The sequence below is a fragment of the Miniopterus schreibersii genome (assembly GCF_964146895.1).
Source record: "Miniopterus schreibersii genome assembly, chromosome: 8".
Taxonomy (NCBI): Eukaryota; Metazoa; Chordata; class Mammalia; order Chiroptera; family Miniopteridae; genus Miniopterus; species Miniopterus schreibersii.
The window spans coordinates 22,363,200-22,381,460 of NC_138109.1; the positions used below are offsets into that span (position 1 = coordinate 22,363,200).

Here is an 18,261-nt window from a genome sequence, read left to right on the forward strand (position 1 = left end):
GGTTCTCTGTGCATACCTGGCAGAACAGATTACTTACCTTTATGGCCACATGCACACCCAGCCACAACTATCACTGTCCAAGCCATCTTCAAAGACACATGAGAGGTAACGTAATTCAGCACAGAATTGTCTAGCAACAACAGTTACACTATTCTTACAGACACCTCAGTCATAAAGGGGATTTGGAAATATGTGCACTTTGTGATTCTGAACAACAAGGTCAAAGAAAGCCATCCCATCCTGTCCTCTGGCAACAGCTAGAAGACAAGATGACCAGTAGCACAAGCACCCCAATGAATCACCCCAAGCACTCTTTCTTCTGCTCAGCCTCGAGCAGAAGTGGCAGAAAGAAGAGATCCTGCCATATTCCCAAAATAGAAATATTCATCTTTTTATTCCAAATTGTATCCACCCTTCAAAGTCCAACTTGGATCCAGGTCGTGCGAAGCCATCCCCATTCTGATCTTTCCCTCTTTCTGTTTATATCACGGTAGCTCATCCAACGCCCCTGTCCTGTCCCATCTCTACCCCCTCTAGTGAGGCTGGAAGAGCTAATGTTGACTTTCCCAGCGTCACTTAGGTAGGGACACAGCTCTGGCCAGTGAGATGCAAGTAAAAGCAGCACTGCCTAGAGACTCACGAGTGCTTCTGCCTTGACAAAAGGATGACATCACCAGTACTGGTATCACCTCTTCCCCTTCCTGCGTTGAATGCAGAGCTGCGGCAGTCAGCTTGCAACCACAGAGGAAGGCCAAGGAAAAGGCAGAGGTGCCGGCACAGGACCAAGAGACCTGGCTTCCGTAAACTGATGAACCAACCACCTACTTCTGTGCTGCTTATATGGAAAAAAATCGACCTCCATTTTTTTAAATCCCTGTTGGTTTTTGTTGTTACTTCCTAATTTATGCAACCCCGTATGTGGCATGTCCTGCACAGCCTTGCAGATTCTTTTTGAGTGGTTAGTATATGTCAGGCACTATAAAAATTATGACCATTGTCTGATTTAATCGCAGCAACCTTATGAGGTAGATGCTGTTACCCCATTTTACAGATGTATAAACTGAGGCACAGAGATTAAGTAACTACTGTATACTATAATACTGTGCTGCCTTGCATTACTAGCTAAGTGCTGCCTCATCACTTGAAAGTGCATGACTGCAGAAGCCACATTTGCTCAGAACATACTTGTTAAATGTAAAACCAAAGTGGGAAAGTGTCCACAAAAACTGGGCAACTGATGACTTTGTCCCTGGCTTGTCAAGGCCCTGAGCCCTGTGCCCTGCCACGGATGCCTATTTAGCCACAGGCCAGAGTCATCCTTTAGGATTCAGGCTGTTTAGGTCTCTTACACAAAGTTGGCCTCATCTGAAACACCAGGAGTCCCCCAGCCTGGTCCGCGAGAGATGGGGGCCAGCAGCGCGCCCTTCGCTGTCTGCAGTGGGCATGGTGAATCGCGGATTCTGAGCGAGGCCGTAGAAGGATCTTAGTTAGCATTTAAGAAACTATAAGCAAAACTCAAAGGCAAGCACTGCAGCTCCTATGGCTTATATTCCAGGTGGATAACAGTGGTATACAAAAAGGTCACGAATTCTTTTTTTAAGTGTGTGGTGGGGGCAGGAACAGTGGGAGTGATTTTTCATATCCTAAAGGGAACGTTTAACATCGAACAACCAGGGGAACATACTTCTGGTTTGGTGATGATTTGGCCTCTTCTCGGTAATATTCCTATATAAATTCCAATATTAGGCAGCTATAATGCAGTGTACAGTACAGTGGACTGGGGTTAGCACCGATGGGTTGAAGTCCTAGCTCTACATTTAGCTGTGTGACAAGGGGCAAGTGACTGCCTCCCCGAAGCCCAGGCATGAAACTGCAGGAGCAGCAGCTGCGGCCGAGGTGCGCTGCGCGGGCCGCGGAAGACGCGGACATGAGGGTGCTTATGGGCGACAAAGCTCTGGACAGACGGCTACAGTCACCTACAGCCACCTCCACCATCAGGGCCTCGCTGTCCTTACCCCGCATGCACCAGCATGTACGACAGGAACCGCCAGGCTTCCTCCCTCTTCTTAGGACTGTAGGTGAAGGGACTCTCCAGGATGCCCGTGTCCAAGGTGATCCACTGCCTCTGGGGCTTCCACACAGCGTAGTAAATGAAGACGGCGAGCTGGGGGGGGAGAGAAGGCACCGTCAGCCCCCCTCCGCAGAGGCCCCTGAGGATGACAGGAGTTAAACTTCCCGGCCGGTACCCGACCACTCTACTGCGGTCGCACCCTGCTTCCTCCAGCGATTCGGAGCAGCCTGGACGAACGGGAGGAAGCCCCTCTGAACCCCTTGCCCCCCTAAGTACCCACTGCCCTCTCTTCCCACCCGCCCTTTGGTGTTTCATCTCCAGCGCAGCACGAACTCGGCCGCTGCTGCTGCCAAAGGATAGAACGGGAAGGGAGACAGTAAGTTTAAGTTTACAGTGGAGAAAGCTGGCAGACGTGACCTCAAACAAGCGATGAAGGCTAGTGTCACCAGGGATGTCGCATAACTGTCCCCTATGATGTGAAGTGCGCGTCACCTCTGTGCTGCTCCTTCTCGATACTCGCGCCTGCATTCTAATCATGAGAAAAACGTCAGACAAACCCCGGCTGGGGGATAGTCTACAGGAGCCCGGACCAGTATGCAAGATTATCGAAGTTACAAAAAACAGAAGACAGACTGAGAGACTGTCACAGATCAGAGAGACAGGAGACGTGACAACTGAATGCAGTGTGACACCTGGGTTCGAGGGTACAGGAGGGACATAAAGAAGAAATTAATGGGAAAATTGGTAAAATCCAAACAAAGCCTGGAGTTTACTCTAGTAATATACCAATGTCAGCTTCTCAGTTTTAGCAAATGTATTATGGAAATGTAAAATATTAGCAGTGGGAGAAATTGGGTGGCAGGTATACAGGAACTCTCTGTACTATCTTTGCAACTTTTCTATAACACTAAAATTATTCCAAAATAAAGATTTTACTGAAAATAATTTTTCATTAAAAAAAGTTGATCTTTCTGTGACGGGCAGATATCTCAGCACCTGCCCCATGATCCTTCTGTGGAAAACTACCTTGTCCATACAACTCACTGTCTAGGAAGTCATGTTTTGTACCATGTCACCTTATCCCGTTCTTCTCCAAGCCTACCACCACCAGCACCACCAGCACCACCACCACGGCACCCACGCCCCCCCCCACACACGACTGGACCGTGGGCAGGCCAGCCAATCTATAAGCGGGAAGGATCATAGGAAGTAAGCTGCTGAAAAAGCAGACAATTCTCATGGCTTTCTAGTTGCAGGCTGTCTCACAGTAAAACCCCTTGAGAAAATGTAGAACTATGCACCTCCAAAACAGCCTTGACAAAACCTGTAAAGATCAGGAATCTGATCCCTACACATTAGCCTTGTCTTTAAGTCATAGAGGCTACATCCTGGTGATAGTTCATTGTATGTGTCAACTTGGCTAGACCACAGTACACAGATATTTGGTCAAACATCATTCTAGATGTTTCTGTGAAGGTATTTTTTATGAGATTAATGTTTAAATCAGTAGACTGAGTAAAGCAGACTACCCTCCATAATGTGGGTGGGCCTCACACAATCTGTTGAAAGCCTTAATATAACAAGGACTGACTCTGAGGAAAAGGGAATTCTGCCAGCAGACGGTCTTTGGACTCCAACTGAATCTCTTACCCACTAGGTCTCTGTTCTGCTGGCCTACCCTGTAGATTATGAACTTGCCAGACTTCCACAATTGCGTGAGCCAATTTCTTAAAATAATCTCTCCCTCTCCCTTTCTCTCAATATATGTGTGTGGGGGGAGGAGGGAGAGAATATGTGTGTGTGTGTAATTCCTTTATGAGACTTCGTGGTGAGGCAGAAAAAACTAGGTTTGACGAGGTTCAGAAGCCCAGTCCTGGCCCAGTCACTAAGTATGTGACCTGGGGCAAGCATTCCATAGCTCTGGGCCTTGCATTCTTTTCTGGAAAACAAGAGGGCTGACTAGATCAGTCTGAAAACACAATACACAAAACAGCAAACATCATTAGAGGATCCCATTTTTTTCCTACTGAAATTTGGAGGGAACTATAACTTGTAACTCTTACTAGCCAATTGAAGTTGGTTCATGAGACCAAACCAATTTGCAATCCCATGATTATTTGGTTTCTAAAGGCCCCACCACCTAAAATGAAATGAAACCTCTGAAAATGTAGTTATGGCTGGGTAGGGGACTTATTGAAAAATAAAGCCCAACCCTTTCCTGAAAGTGACTGGGAACAGGAAAAACTGGGGAAGGGGGCTCTGGGGAGGGCGAGGTTGTGTTCCGTGTGTGCTGTACCTGCCACCACCAAGCTCTCACACCTTTTCCAGCCTCTGATCTAGTTCGGGTCTAAACCCCCGGCTTGCCTGCAGCCCCCCAGAGCTTCCTGCACTAGTGCCTACCACCCATCACACCCACCTCTGCAAGGCTGACGGAGATGATGAACACCGGGGGCGGGAGGCAGTTAGCCCTCTCCAAGTACGTTCTTCGGGCTTTTTCAGGAAGCATCCACTTTGAGACAATCTTGTGGACTTTTTTATTCTTGAAGGTGTCTTGACCTTCCCCACCCTCTCTCATTCTCTTCTTCTCTTCCTCCAGCTCCTCTTCCCTGTCTCTACACACGTCCATATCCTCCATCTGCAAATCCTCGGCAGCTGCCATTGTCCTGGGCCCTGTGTGCACCTGAAAGGGACATGAACGTCAGGGAAGAACAGCTGGCCCTGGAGCCTCCAGGCTGTGGCTCTGTCCTGGGTTCTCCGGCATGACCACTGGTTTCGAAAGCCTCGCCTGTATGTTAATAGGCAACTGGAGACCTGGTGCCCAAATACGCACAATATCCCTACACTCATCAATGTGTGATTGTGACAAAGTACCAGGGTCTCCCCCAATGAGGGAGAGGGCCCTCAGGGGTCACTTCTGGTTTCATCTACTGCCACCGCCCAAGGGGATGGCCGGAGCCTTGAAATGGCAACACTGCTTTGCATACCCCTTCCTTCCCCTCTGCCGCTGACTTTCAAGTCAGCCGTTAGCTTTGCCCTGAAGCTAATGTATCTCGGAGCCCAAACCGTGCACAGTGCGCAGCTGAACTCGGGTCCGTCTAGTTTAACTGAGCAATCTCCTTTCCCCTCTGAGTTTCATCTTGCTTCTATTCTCAGCTTTCTGATTCCGAATCAAAAGTCATTTATTGAGCATCTACTGGGTAGCAGGCACTATGTTGGGGACTGTCACATCTATCAACCACAAATGTTAAAGCATTTAAAAAATAAATTCGATTAGAGATGATTCACATTGTATTAATAAGCTCTATTGTAAATGTAAGTACCATACATGATCATGTTATGAGGAAATAAAATTCCACATTGTTAACAATACAACTCGATAGATATAATGGGAGCTAGAAAAAGAGGATTACATCCCCCCTCCCTCTACCCCAATTTTCTCTTTTCTCCAGACTCAAGTTTTCCAGAAATTTCACAACTTCAGGCCCACCATTTTAAGTATTTTACTGGAAAATATTTCCGGGGCTGCAAAGATACCTGACCCGTTCGGTTTCGCAGAGACTCACTGCATGTCTGCCTTCTTCCCAGCATCTCCAGTAAAGGGATCTAATGTGTAGTTCTAGCTCATTTAGGCTCTAGCGACAGATGAGCACATTTGTAGCGATTGCGGCATTTTGTCTTTACCTCTCTTCTCAGTCAATCACTACCCCACTCTGACTTCCATACCTGCCTGTGTGCGCTGCTCCCCGAGAACAGGAGCACCCTGCTCCATCTGATCTCCAACATCTGGTGCTGGATGCTCACAGGTGCCGCTTCTAGTCCCTGACATGCCATCCTTCCCACTGCTGTTTACCTTCTGCTCCCACACCCGAATTTCTGAGCACAACTTACCACCCTGGAAACATGACTAATCAGTTTGGCAACAATGAAAAAGACTGATCCATAGGAGGCTGTGTGGAAATAAATGGGTGCGGTTTATGGGGTAGGAGTTGATGCAGCCTTTTGGGAAGGCAAGGGGGCAGTATCTGTGAATTAGGAAAAGCATATGCCTTTCCACAAAACCATTCTGCTCCCAGAAATCTATCCTACAAATGAATTTGAGTGAGTACACAAAGCTGTATTTTGAAGACGTTCTGTGCTGTGCTATTGACAGTAGTGAAAGTTTACCAAGAACCTGAATCTGCTTTAACTGAGTTGTTGCATTTTCTGACAGCTCTAATTCTTAGGTAGTTCTTCCTGATACTGTGCTGAAATCGACCCACCGGCACACTAGGGTCTCACAAAGCAAGTCTAAACTAAGGTCATGTCATTCACTTTGTGCCTGCATGGAAGTGGCCTCTGTAGGTCAAGGTTGGGATGGAGTATCTGGAAGCAGACTTCAGAGTACTGGAATTTTTGGAGGCCCAACTGAATAGAGCAGGAGTCTCAAAACAAGTCAGCCGTGATTACAACACATTATAGAATCACATTGTTATAAAGCATCCACAGCTATCAAATTATTTACTTGGCCACTCTCATTGCAGTGTTACTCATTGAGTGGAATTATTTATGGCACTGACTGTGCTTTCTTACTAAGCAAAGGTCATGCAGGTTTCTCGCGCTTCTTTAATGTTGGCTTGATGTTATGCTTCACCTGCTACCTCTATCTGCAGCAGGTGGCTGCCAACGCTTTGTTGAAATGACACACATACATGGAGGGGGACCACTCTGTAGATTACATAAATGTCTAACCACTATGCTGTATGCCTGAAACTAATATAAAACAGTAATGAATGTCAACTGTAGCTGAAAAATTTTTAAATTAAAAATAAGTAAAAATAAGGTTAAAAAATATGAAATCTGCCCAGCCAGCGTGGCTTAGTTGGTTGAGCGTAGTCCTGTGCACCAAGAGGTCCCAGGTTCAATTCCCGGTCAGGGCACTTGCCCGGGTTGCAGGCTCGATCCCCAGTAGGGGGCATGCAGGAGGCAGCTGACTGATGTTTTTCTCTTTCTCTCCCTTCCTCTCTCTCTAAAATCAATAAAAACATATTTTTTTAAATAATATATATATGAAATCACACACACACAGATCAAAACATTCTCATTCTACCAGTAGGAAACAACTTGGGTAAACTGTTAGTGTAGACAAAAACAGAGCCACATACTAAACCTGACAAGCTCAGGGGACACCTGCATGGTGGGCCTTACAAACTCAGAGACTGAAAGTGATCTCACAGGATGGTCTGAACATAAAAATTCCCAACTAAAAGCAGGTCATGAGGCAGTCACATCCTAGGCATGTAGCTTCCTTGACAAAGGCCCATCTTTACCTTCAGTGAGCCTGTGTATTGTCTTTTTGAATAAGATAACATACCTTTGAAATGTCAGAGTCACCGCCTTTTCCAGACCCCTCAGGGCACACTCACCTGCACAGAGCAGGACCACAGAGCCCTCATTGTTACCTGGTTTCCACATACCAGCTCTACGCGCTGGAAATGTTAACTGTCCTCCACCCACCAGTGTAAAAGGAGTAGTGTCTCTCTGTGTTACTTTTTATTCAGCCCCAGAGATTTCCCCGCTTTGCTTTCTCTTACCCGCTTCATCTACCACCAGTGAATTCCATGTAACCCCCTTACCTCCCCCTTTGATTCCAATGCATGCAGTAAGCTGCAAAACTGCCATTCTCCTGAGCATTTTCTCAATTCATTGAGCTTTTGCTTCCCAGAAATTGCCATTAGTTTGACTCAAATAAACTCATAAAAATTCTCTACAGGTTTGGACATTTCTTACGTCAACATTAGAAAGCATGTCTCTGGAGGGGTACAAAAGACTCATCACCTTCAGGTTAAAAATGGAGATGTTCCCCCTGCACCCCAAAAACCAAAGACCTTCCTTCCATGGCCAGCTAGTCTTCAGAAGAGGAAAAGTGGCAAGAACTTCCGTACCCCTGACCTTATCTGGTAGCAGCATTGCTTGCATTGTGAATCACAGTGGGCGTGTTGGCCAAGGATTGGGAAGGGCAGGGCTGTGCTCATTTACCCAGAACAGTTGCCTGCCATTTTTTTAATCTGTAGAAATATACATTTCCATAAAGAGATCTTCACAGGAGGCCCTTGACATCAGCAAGGGATTTTTCCAAAGACCCTTCAAGTGTCCTCATTCACTAAATCCCACACAGTGTCGCCTAAAATTACACTGTAAATTACAGCCACAAAGTTTTAAGTGATTCCATTTCAGACCCTAAATGATTCTATAAATGCAAAAATAAAGTTATTTATAAAATTTGTTGTGTGAGGAGTATTAACCACGTTCAACACTTTGCACCCGAGATCCCAAAGAAGACGAAAAAGAAAACTTGGTTAGTTAGTGGTACCTCCTTTCATTTTTCATTGATGAACTCACTAAAACCAGTAGCTAGTGCATTTTCCGTGTACCTATGGTGCACACAAGATGGATCTCTGGATGTCAGAAATCCTACACACCACCGAACTTGATGTTCCATGCCAATTTATCCAAAACTTCTCTTTGTGGAAAAAAGAAAAGAAAAAAAAAATCCCTTTCTCAGTCCTCTTCACTTTCCTTTCATGTTTATCACTGGCACTATCAACTGATTTATTTTTCTGAATCTTTTCAACTCCTGCAGAACTGGCAGGTCATCAGCCCTGAGGATGGGGCTGGGAATCCCCACCACTCCCACCACTGCCACAGGGAGTCAACATGGAGACAGGCATCCAGGAAAGGAAGGGACTTGTCTCTCTGAGAACCCAAAGGGCTAATTCCAGCTCACCTTCCCTTCTTCACCTCACCCAGGAGAGCACTGGCAAGGCCACCACTCTAGACAACTCCTCTTTGGCAGAAGAGAGGTTTGATCATTGGCTTGTGCTGCTTTTCTAGCTGCATTCAAACAAGTGGGTTCTAAGTATCTGAGTTGTTTTCTTCAAACAGCTGGCCCCACCCACTCATTGGTACCAGGCCGCCCCTGCCAGGGCCGAGTGCAGCCTTGATGTGGCCGGGGAGCCCAGGAGGCTGGCAGCAGGCTGTACTGGGTATTCCCAATTGCTGCCCAGCTGGGCCTGGTGAGGAGGCTTTTGGTGGCGTTGCTAGGCAACGTGAGTAACTGGAGAGGCCACGTATTGGGCTTGTGGGCCACGAAGATTAACAGCCTCCTTCATCACACTGCAAACCGTCATTAGGCCCTGCTGCAGGGGCCTGCAGCAGTCTCGTGGTTATAGCCTAAAAGAGTGCTTTTTTAGCTACAGAAATTAAGAACCAGCTTTTCAGTATTATGGGGTTGTGGCTGTGGCGGTTTCTTTTTGCTACGCTTCTGAGGATACACTTGGAATAAACAGGCAAAAGATTTAAAAACAAAAAATACCCTCTCTTCCAAAAGTTTTCCTTCTTCCTCAAGCAAAGCACCCTTGGCTCCATTGTGCGGGCAGCTCAGGTAGGGCCACTCTGCTTCCTAAGGTCTCTGCATGCCCACTGCATGGTAAAAGCTTCCCCGGAATCCCACAACCGTGGCTGTGGGTCAGGGTGGAGGGACCGGGGCCTTGGCCATGTGCAGGGCCTCGCAGCAGAATGTCTTTGTGTCTCTCCCATTCTAAGAAAATCACAATACCTCCTCTTCCCAGTCTATGGAACTACTTTCATTTAGACTTTTTTTTTTTTTTAATTGATTTTAGAGAGAGAGAAAGGGAGGGAGGGAGGGAGGGAGAGCAAGAGAAACATCGATTTGTTCCTCCACTTACTTATGCATCACTGATGCTTCTTGTATGTGCCCTGACTGGGGATCAAACCCGCAACATTGGCGTCGTGGGGCGATGCTCCAACCAACTGAGCTACCCAGCCAGAGCTTCACTTATACTATTTTAATGCATCCTCTCAGCTGCCCTGTGAAGAAGATGTCATTATTACTCTCACTTTACAGATGAACTAAGGTGAAAAGAGGCACCCATGATTACATACCAAGTCACAGCAAAGCTGTGGCACTAACCCATTTTTCTGAGGCCAAATCCTGGGCTTTCCACTACACCACAATGCCTTCCCACAGAGCTATTTAAAATATTACATATATTTTTGTATCCTATTATAATATGAAAAATAGTAATAATAATGCACACTGGTGTAGAGACACAGAACCTCATCCTGTATATTAACAGCATCCTCAACACATGATTCTCATTGATGGTGGTCAGGCTCTCAAAGCTGCCTTATGTACACTGACGAATACAGTCTGGAAGAATTCCCAAAGATGGACACACTATTGAACTAGTTTAACAGACCTAGCACACTGGAGCACAGGGCTGAAGGAAAACCCTGACCCCGAGCCATCTCCTCCCTAATTAAAGGAGTTGACTTTTTTCTGATAGTATTATGATACTATATCAGTCCCTTAAGAAAGAAGAATCTTTGCTTTCATTAGATATTCATAGGTATTTTTCAAAAAGGCTTTCATTGCCTCATCCACAATGTTTCTTGAATAGTGGTCCATCGATAGTAACCAACTATGCTGGTTTGCACATGACTATGGATTTCTTGGGATGTGGGATTTGGGCAAACTGAGAACAGCTGGTCACCCTGTCGTTGAGCACCTGCATCAGAATCATCTGAGGACGTCAGGTGAAGATGGCTGGTTCCAGTCCAAAGGCAGTGGTTGTTAAGCTTGGCTACATGTCAGAATTGTCTGAGGAAACTGTACAAAAGCATTGATGCCTGAGCTCAGCCCAGGTCAATGGAATCAGAGCCTCTGGAGCTAGGGCCTGGGCACAGGTTTTGGTGGTGGTTTTTTTCCATAAAAACAGAACTCAATCTTTATTTAGAGTTACAATATAATTAACTTTCTACTACTTTTTTTTTTTTTTAATGGACAGCCAAGACTAAAAGCTCCTGCCAAGAGATTTGGATTCCAATCTGGATTGGAGTCAGAGGGTCTGGGCTGGGGTCTTGCCCAGGAATCTACACGCTTTTTCAACAACTCCCCAGCAGATTCTTATGTATATCACAGCTTGATAACCAGTGATGTGCTCATTCATTGGACAAGCATATCCTGAATGCCTAATATATGGTAGTCTCTGGAAACACAAGGGAAAAAACAAAAAAACAAAACCCTCCTTCCCCCAGGCCCTCCCTCTCCAGTGGGGAATAAAGAAAGACTTATAAATTGTCCCGACACAGTATACTGTGATTTAAATTTAAAAGTGGGTCAGCATCATCAGGGTGGTTACAGTTACTCAGTCCCCAGAAGCCCTGTGCGGTAGATTAAAGACGGAGGATGTTGTTTGCCATTCCTCCCATTCAGAGGTGGGGTTTGCTCCCCCTCTCTTTGAATCTGGGCCAGCCCCATGGCTGGTTTTGACCAATAATATGTGGCAGAAGTAGTGCTGGGTACCTCTCAAGGTAAGGCCTTAAAAGATCTTCAGGCCCACTTTTGTTCCTCTTGGAATGCTCCCTCTGTGAAGCCTGACACCATATAAGAAAGGTTGACTACCCTGAGGCCACCATGCTATGAGGAAGCCCAAGCTACTCACATGGAGAGAAGCCACATAGAAGAGCACCAATATGCCAGATCTATGAGTCAAGCCGTCCTGGACTTTCCAGCCCAGCTCATCCACCAACAGAATACAGATGCTTCTTGATTTATGATAGGGTTACATCCTGATAAATCCATCATAAGTTGAAAATATCATAAGCTGAAAATGCATTTAATACACCTGACCTACCAAACGTCATAGCTTCGCCTAGCCTTAAATGTGCTCAGAACACTTACATTAGCCTACAGTTTGGCAATCTCGTCTCACTGCCACTGCCCCGTATCACAAGAGAGGATCATACTGCATATTCTAGCCAAAGGGAAAAGATCAAAATTCAAAGTACAGTTTCTACTGAATGCACATCACTTTCTCACCATTGTAAAGTCAAAAATTCATGAGTCAAACTATCGTAATTTGGGAACCATCTGTCCAGCCAAGTGATGTTGACCCCAGCTGACACCACATGGAGCAGAACTACTCAGCTGAACTGCCCAAATTCCAGACTCACAGAATCATGACAAAATAAAATGGTGGTTGTTTTAAGCTACTATATTTTGGGGTAATTTGTTACATAACAATAGCTACCAACACACCTCATCAGAACTAGAAGACGGAATGACATCCCATACCATTCTGCCTTCCCATTGACACTGTTCATCTTCGTAGCCCTCCATAAAATAGGTTGCAGTTAGTCCCCACCTGTGTCCACTCCTGCCCCCCTCCAAAACAAAACAAAAACACAACCATCAATCAGAATATATCAACTCTCTGCTTAAAACCCTTCAATGGTTTCCCACTGTCTTCCAGATAAATACAGGATCCTTACTATGGCTGATAAGGTCCTGCATGACCTAGCTCCTGCCTTCTTCATGGAATTCTGCCACTGTCCCCCAATATCCCTGTGCTGTCACCACAGGGCCCCCTTTCTGTCCCAGGACACCAAGCTCTCTCCTGCCTCAGGGTCTTTGTACTTGCTGTTCCCTCTACCTAACCCTTTCTCCGTCCCTCACGCACCCCACACGTTCCCACAAGGCCAGCTCCTTCTTAACCAACAGCACCCCCTAGGAAGGCCTCCCTAATAAACCAGCAGGTAAGGGGAGAGTGAAGGAAGAAGGCAGTGCGGAGTAATAGAAAGAGCACTGGAACGACAGCCATCAGAACACCCTGGTTCTCGCTGCAGCTCTGCCCCTGCTTACCTATGGACAAGACAAGACACTTCACCCGACCGTCCAACCAGAATCCTTGTCCCCACCATGATGCACGTGGCCAGTGATGTTTACATGTGCCATACACCAGAAGTCTTCCCATTTTTTGCTCATGAGTCCCCATAAGAATTTTGAAAAAACTATGACCCTCTCACACATTTTTAAGTTAATAACTAAAATTATTTTTCACAAGTAATAATAGGTTCCAAGGTGAAATTTTCTGGCATAGTCTTCATTAGAGACATGCTTTAGATAGATCTTCATCCAAACCTTAAAGCTACAGATTTAGCTTGTTCAGTTTATGGAACTTGTCTACCATATAATCAACTGTCAAAGCCAGTCCTCATGTCAAACCAATCAGCCAAACCAGCATAATTTTCTGCCGGTAATAAAATCCACCTTCATTTTTTAAAATTTCTATAAATGAGTTCATTTGCATCCCCATGACAACCGGCTCGGGTCCCAGTTCTAATTTTATAATACATAGGTAAAGAGCTAAAGCATTTCTCTGTAAAGCAGAGTAGCGTAATGTCTCAGAGCACACACTCCAACGGAAAGGCACAAGACTTCAAACCCTGATTTTGCCACGAAATAGCTCTATGGCCTTGGGCAACTTATTAAACCTCTGAGAGCCCTGTCTGTAAAAGAAGGACATAAGTATCTACTTTATAGAGCTGATATGAGTATTAAATGAGTTTATTAATCCGTAAAGCCTTTCGAACAGTGTCTGGCACATAACTAGCATTAAACAAGTATTTTTTGTTTGTGAAAAAATAAATACTGTGAGTCTGCAGTAAGGCGCCACCCCTTCAGTTTATTTTACCTGCTCTCTTGGCTCACCCTCTCTGGAAATGGGCATTCTCCAGTTATCCTTTTGGTTTTTATATCCCCAAGCAACTCAACCATAAAAAGATTCAGGGGGGATCTAGTAAAGCCAGAGATGGGAAACAATGGGAGCAGAGTTGAAAGGAGAATTTAAAAGAATCCAGGCAGGCAGACTGTTTTCAGGAAAGAGTACCTATGGAATATGAGGATCTGGAAACTGATTCCCTTAAAAGCTATCCGTGTCCACGTTCTCCCAGTTCCAAGGCCACTGGCATATTGGGCACAAACTCCAAGGATACATTCAGAGCTCTGATAATTCCTGGTGTCCCATCTACAACTCCATCTTTTTCTCTTTTCCTTAAGAAAGCACGGCTTTGGGCTTTGGGCCTTGGGCTTTGGGCTTTGGGCTTGGAGGAGGCATAGGTGAAACGTTTTTGGTCCTCCGGAATCTGGGTTCATCTGACACCAGCCACCTCCACTATGCCACCAAAGTTTCATCCCAAGGAAATCAAAGTCTTATACCTGAGGTGCACCGGTGGGGAAGTTGGTGCCACGTCTGCCATGGCCCCCAAGATCTGTACCGTGCAGTACAGACAGACCCAGACTGAAATAGTACCTTCTGCCTCTGCCCTGATCGGCAAAGCCAAGAGAGAGAAAGAAGCAAAAAACATTAAGCACCGTGGGAATATCACTTTTGATGAGACTGTCAACACTGCCCTACAGATGTGGCACAGATCTTTAGCTAGAGAACTTTCTGGAACCGTTAAAGAGATCCTGGGAACGGCCCAGTCTGGGCTGCAGTCAACAGTGGTGCAGAAGAATGTCCAGCTAGTTAAGAACCACAAAGGAAAATATTTCAATTGAAGATCATTTGACAACCAAAAAAAAGAAAAAAAGCACAAAGGATTGCAGATTAGCAAACAGTATATCCCTGAATTTGCTCCAGATTATACAAATGTAAATCATTAATAAATCTCAGTACTTTTATTAGGAAGAACAGATTAAGTATAACCCCAGTGTACAGCTGAGGACAAAGCACCCATAGGTCAGGACACAGGACAAGTCAGAAGGCCCTTCATGAACCATTGTGAAGTCTTAAAAACTAAGTCCTAAAAAGGAAGACATTTTCTCAGGTAGGAACCCCATCAGGCCTGGAGACCTTGGTGTCATCTCCCTGACCCCCATGCATCAGCCACACTTCTGAAATACAAATCAGATGGTGTCCTCCCTTCACTAAATCCCTTCAATAGTTACCCAGTGTCCTTGGTATAAAATCTAGGTTCCAACAAGAAACACAATGCCCTGAGCTCTGCCTATTTATTCACTCTCATTTCTTGCCATTCCTCCGTATATACCCTACACTTTTGCCATACTGAGCCCCCAGCAATTCCAGCTCCCTCTGTCCACTAAGCCTTTTCATGAGCATCTCCCTCTGCTAGAATATTTTCCTTCCCCAATTTGTTTTCCTGGTGAAGTCTTAACACCCCCTTCAAGACTATCCTAACCACCTCCTCTGCAAAGCCATATTGAGCATCCACTATGAGCCTGCCATTGTGCGAGGCACTGGATTCAGTGGAGGACACCGCAGACATGAGAAGTAAACGCCCCTCCTAATTCCTTCAACACCCTCTGTCCCTGTTTTAGGGTACTATTGTCTTCTTGGTATTATCATCGTCTCCTCTGCAAGGCTGTGAGTCCCCTGAGGATAGGACTTCTGATTTATTCATCTCCAAATCCCTATTATGGAGCCAGCCTATGGAAAGCATCAATAAATGTTTGCTGGACTCATTTACTCACTAAGGATTCGTCAAACATTTCTGTATTAGGGACATACGAGTTGCTGGTTATACAGCTGTGAACCAACAGACACTGCCTGCCCTCTTGGGACCAACAGTGCACTTGAAAGAATGAACGATGTATGAATGAATGAATGAATGAATGAATGAATGAATGAATGAATGAATGAATGAATTAACCAATCAGGGAAGGAGTGTGCTCCTCCCCACTTGGATGACAAGTCCAGAGCAGGGGATACACAGGAAGGGAGAAGCTGGTGTCTAGGAAGTTGGGGAATGGTGATGTCCTTTTGTTCTTTCTGACAAAGAGACTGATTGGCCATGTGACCTTAGGCAAATCCTTCAGCCTGTTTGTATTTTCATTTTAATAAAATCATAACTGGGTTATGATTAAATGAGATAATGCATTAAAAAGCAGAGTTGGTTTCAGGAACTGGTAGTTCCCATTACTTGCTCGGTGTGAGCGTGCAGATTCAGAAACACAGCAGGAGAGCCTGCTGGGGACATCTCCCTCCAGCTCCGGTCGGGTCTGGGTCCAGGTTCCATCCCTGGGCCGCCTTCTTACCTCAAAGGCGCAGGCCGCCTTCCCCATTCAGCCCAACCCACCCCTTCTCGGCCTGCCTCTCCACTGCCCAGTTCTGTGTTTACTTTCAAGTACTTTTGAGGCCAGAGGTTGTCTTGTAGTCTTTACAAGCCTAGAGAGGGGGAGGTGGCAGTTAGGGGGATGTGGCAGGAAAGGGACCAAAGGGGGAAAGAGCACAGGTGTCCATGGAGGCTTCACTGTGTGCCTGGCACCGGGGTGGGGGCTTGACACGCACTGTCTCCTGTCCTTTCATAGCAATACCATTTTACTGATGACGATACTGAGGCTCAAGAAGAGGACGGGACAGGTGGGATATGAAACCAAGTGTCTCCACGGTTCCCAAATAATTTCCTCTGTGCCACACTGCCCACCAGCTTTCAAATGATCATTGAATGTCTGCGAAATAAATTACAGCTTTCTTATTCGCCGGAAGAGCAAACATTGTGTGTGTTTTCCCGCCCCCAGAAAATCCAGATACATGTTCAAACAATGGTAAACAAGTGAATAATAAAAAAAATCATGGACAATTGAAATCCCTCGAACACCCCACACCAGGAAGGAGGAAAAAGGTAACAGGAGGGAGGCACCTCGCAGGAGGAAGCTGGACGGTTTCCCCTGGCCTGGGCTCCAGTGCCCGGGGCGGGGGCAGCGGGCCACACGGGGGGCTAGGGGCTGGCTCGGGCGCAGGGAGAGAGACACTGGACGGCAGGAGGGAGGACGGGACATTACTGGGGAGAAGTGATGAGGGAAAGGACAAGGCCAGTGATTGCCAGGGCAGAGAAGGGGGAGAGCAGCACCTGGTACCCCCACCGTGTCCCTAGGGGAGAAGCCAAGAAACAGCCCCTGACTCCTGGCCAAACATGCCGCCACCTCTGAAAAGAAAGTTGCAAGGTCCCAAGCGGCCACCCCTGAAGGCTACTCCGGAAGGGAGGTTGCCAAGGGAACGAGGTGCAGTCTCCTTCCCGCACCGCCCGCAGGCTTCCTGCCTCCAACCCCCTTGGGCCCGAGGAGGGGCTCCCCGCCCGGCTCCCGCAGCTCACCTCCTTCCCTCGGGGGGGCCGGGGCGGGCTCCCAGGCCCGACAGGCCGCTCCCCGGGTTCCAGGCGTCCTGGGCCAAGGGGCTGCCTCTACTGCCCCGAAGTGCTCGCCCGAATGGTGCTCCTTGGCCCCTCCCCGCACTAACTCTGTGGGGCAGGCTCCCAGCAGCCCTGCACTGGGGGAGGGCGCCTGAGGAAATCCCCTCCCAGTCCTGAGCCTGGGCCTGAGCCTGGGCCTGGGCCTGGGCAGGACAAGCCGGCTCCACAGTGTCGCTCCTGGGCTGGCCCTGGATGAATGAGTCCTCCCCTTTGCCTTCCTGGGACTGAGCCAGGCAGCCCGGGCCGGCCCATCTGCTCCTTCTCTGTGGCCCTGACACTGAACTCCAACAAGTCCTACCCTCCTGATCCCTGCGGGGGCCTTCTGCCTTCCCTTCTCCGCTCTCCGGGAAAGACCTTAGCAGGGTGGTCTCTGCTACTTAGCCGGTGTGCCCTGGTAGAAAGCCAGGCCTGGGACTGCGCACCTGGGTGCGTGACTGGGTGACTCTCAGCGGGGGTTTAGTCACAAGCCCCAGGCTTCCTCCGCTAAGCTGGGTGTATGTTGGGCCCTGGTGAAATGTCTGATTTCACCAGGCCGAACCGGTTTCTGATCATTCATTCAGTGCATTTGGAGAATAACTCACCTGTGCTAAGCCCTAAGGATGAAGAGATTAACATGGTCCGGACCCGATGCTCTACTGCAGTGGTTTTTAACTGTTTTCATCTCATGGCACACATAAACTAGTTACTAAAATTCTGCTGTACACCAAAAAATATGTTTTTTGCCAGAGAGGAAGGGACAGATTCAAAAGATGTTAAGGGGGTAGCACTGATGGGAGTTAGTAAGGGAAGAGGCTCCACCCCCACCCCCAAGACCTAATTATCTCCTAGAGACATTGTCTCCAAATACCATCACATTGGGGGTTGGGGCTTCAACATATGAACTGGGTTTGGGGGGGGGGGGACACAATTCAGTGTGCATCATCATTGAAATTGAGCAGGAAGGCAAGACTTGGATGCCATAAAAGTAGATGAAAACTGGGGGGGACAGACCAAGTGAGATGAAGGGGCGGGGGGCAAGGGGGCCTGGAAGATGCTCCAAAGCATTAGAGAGGGGCAGCTGAGACATTTATAGGGAGCTCAAACTTACATATGAGGGAGGCGTACCCCACCCCTATTTTCTAGCTAAGGTAGGTGGCAAG

General features: G+C 47.1%; 1 protein-coding gene across 2 annotated transcripts in view; it reads right to left on the minus strand.

Annotated features, from left to right (window-relative positions):
• The window catches only part of RHBDL2 (rhomboid like 2), a 29,713-nt gene extending 12,512 nt beyond the window's left edge, over positions 1-17,201 (minus strand). The window contains exons 1-3 of one of the 2 annotated variants that reach the window (XR_013999424.1): positions 17,027-17,153; positions 4,488-4,751; positions 2,016-2,164 (exon numbers count right to left, since the gene is read on the minus strand). Coding sequence is in view for 1 of the 2 variants with exons in the window: in XM_081145497.1 (XP_081001623.1) it covers positions 2,016-2,164; positions 4,488-4,730 (392 nt within the window). In the remaining variant the exon portion in view is untranslated. Of the gene's footprint in view, positions 1-2,015; positions 2,165-4,487; positions 4,752-17,026 lie in introns of both variants that reach the window. The other variant, XM_081145497.1, reaches the window with a different exon arrangement.
• Positions 17,202-18,261: the final 1,060 nt, after the last annotated feature.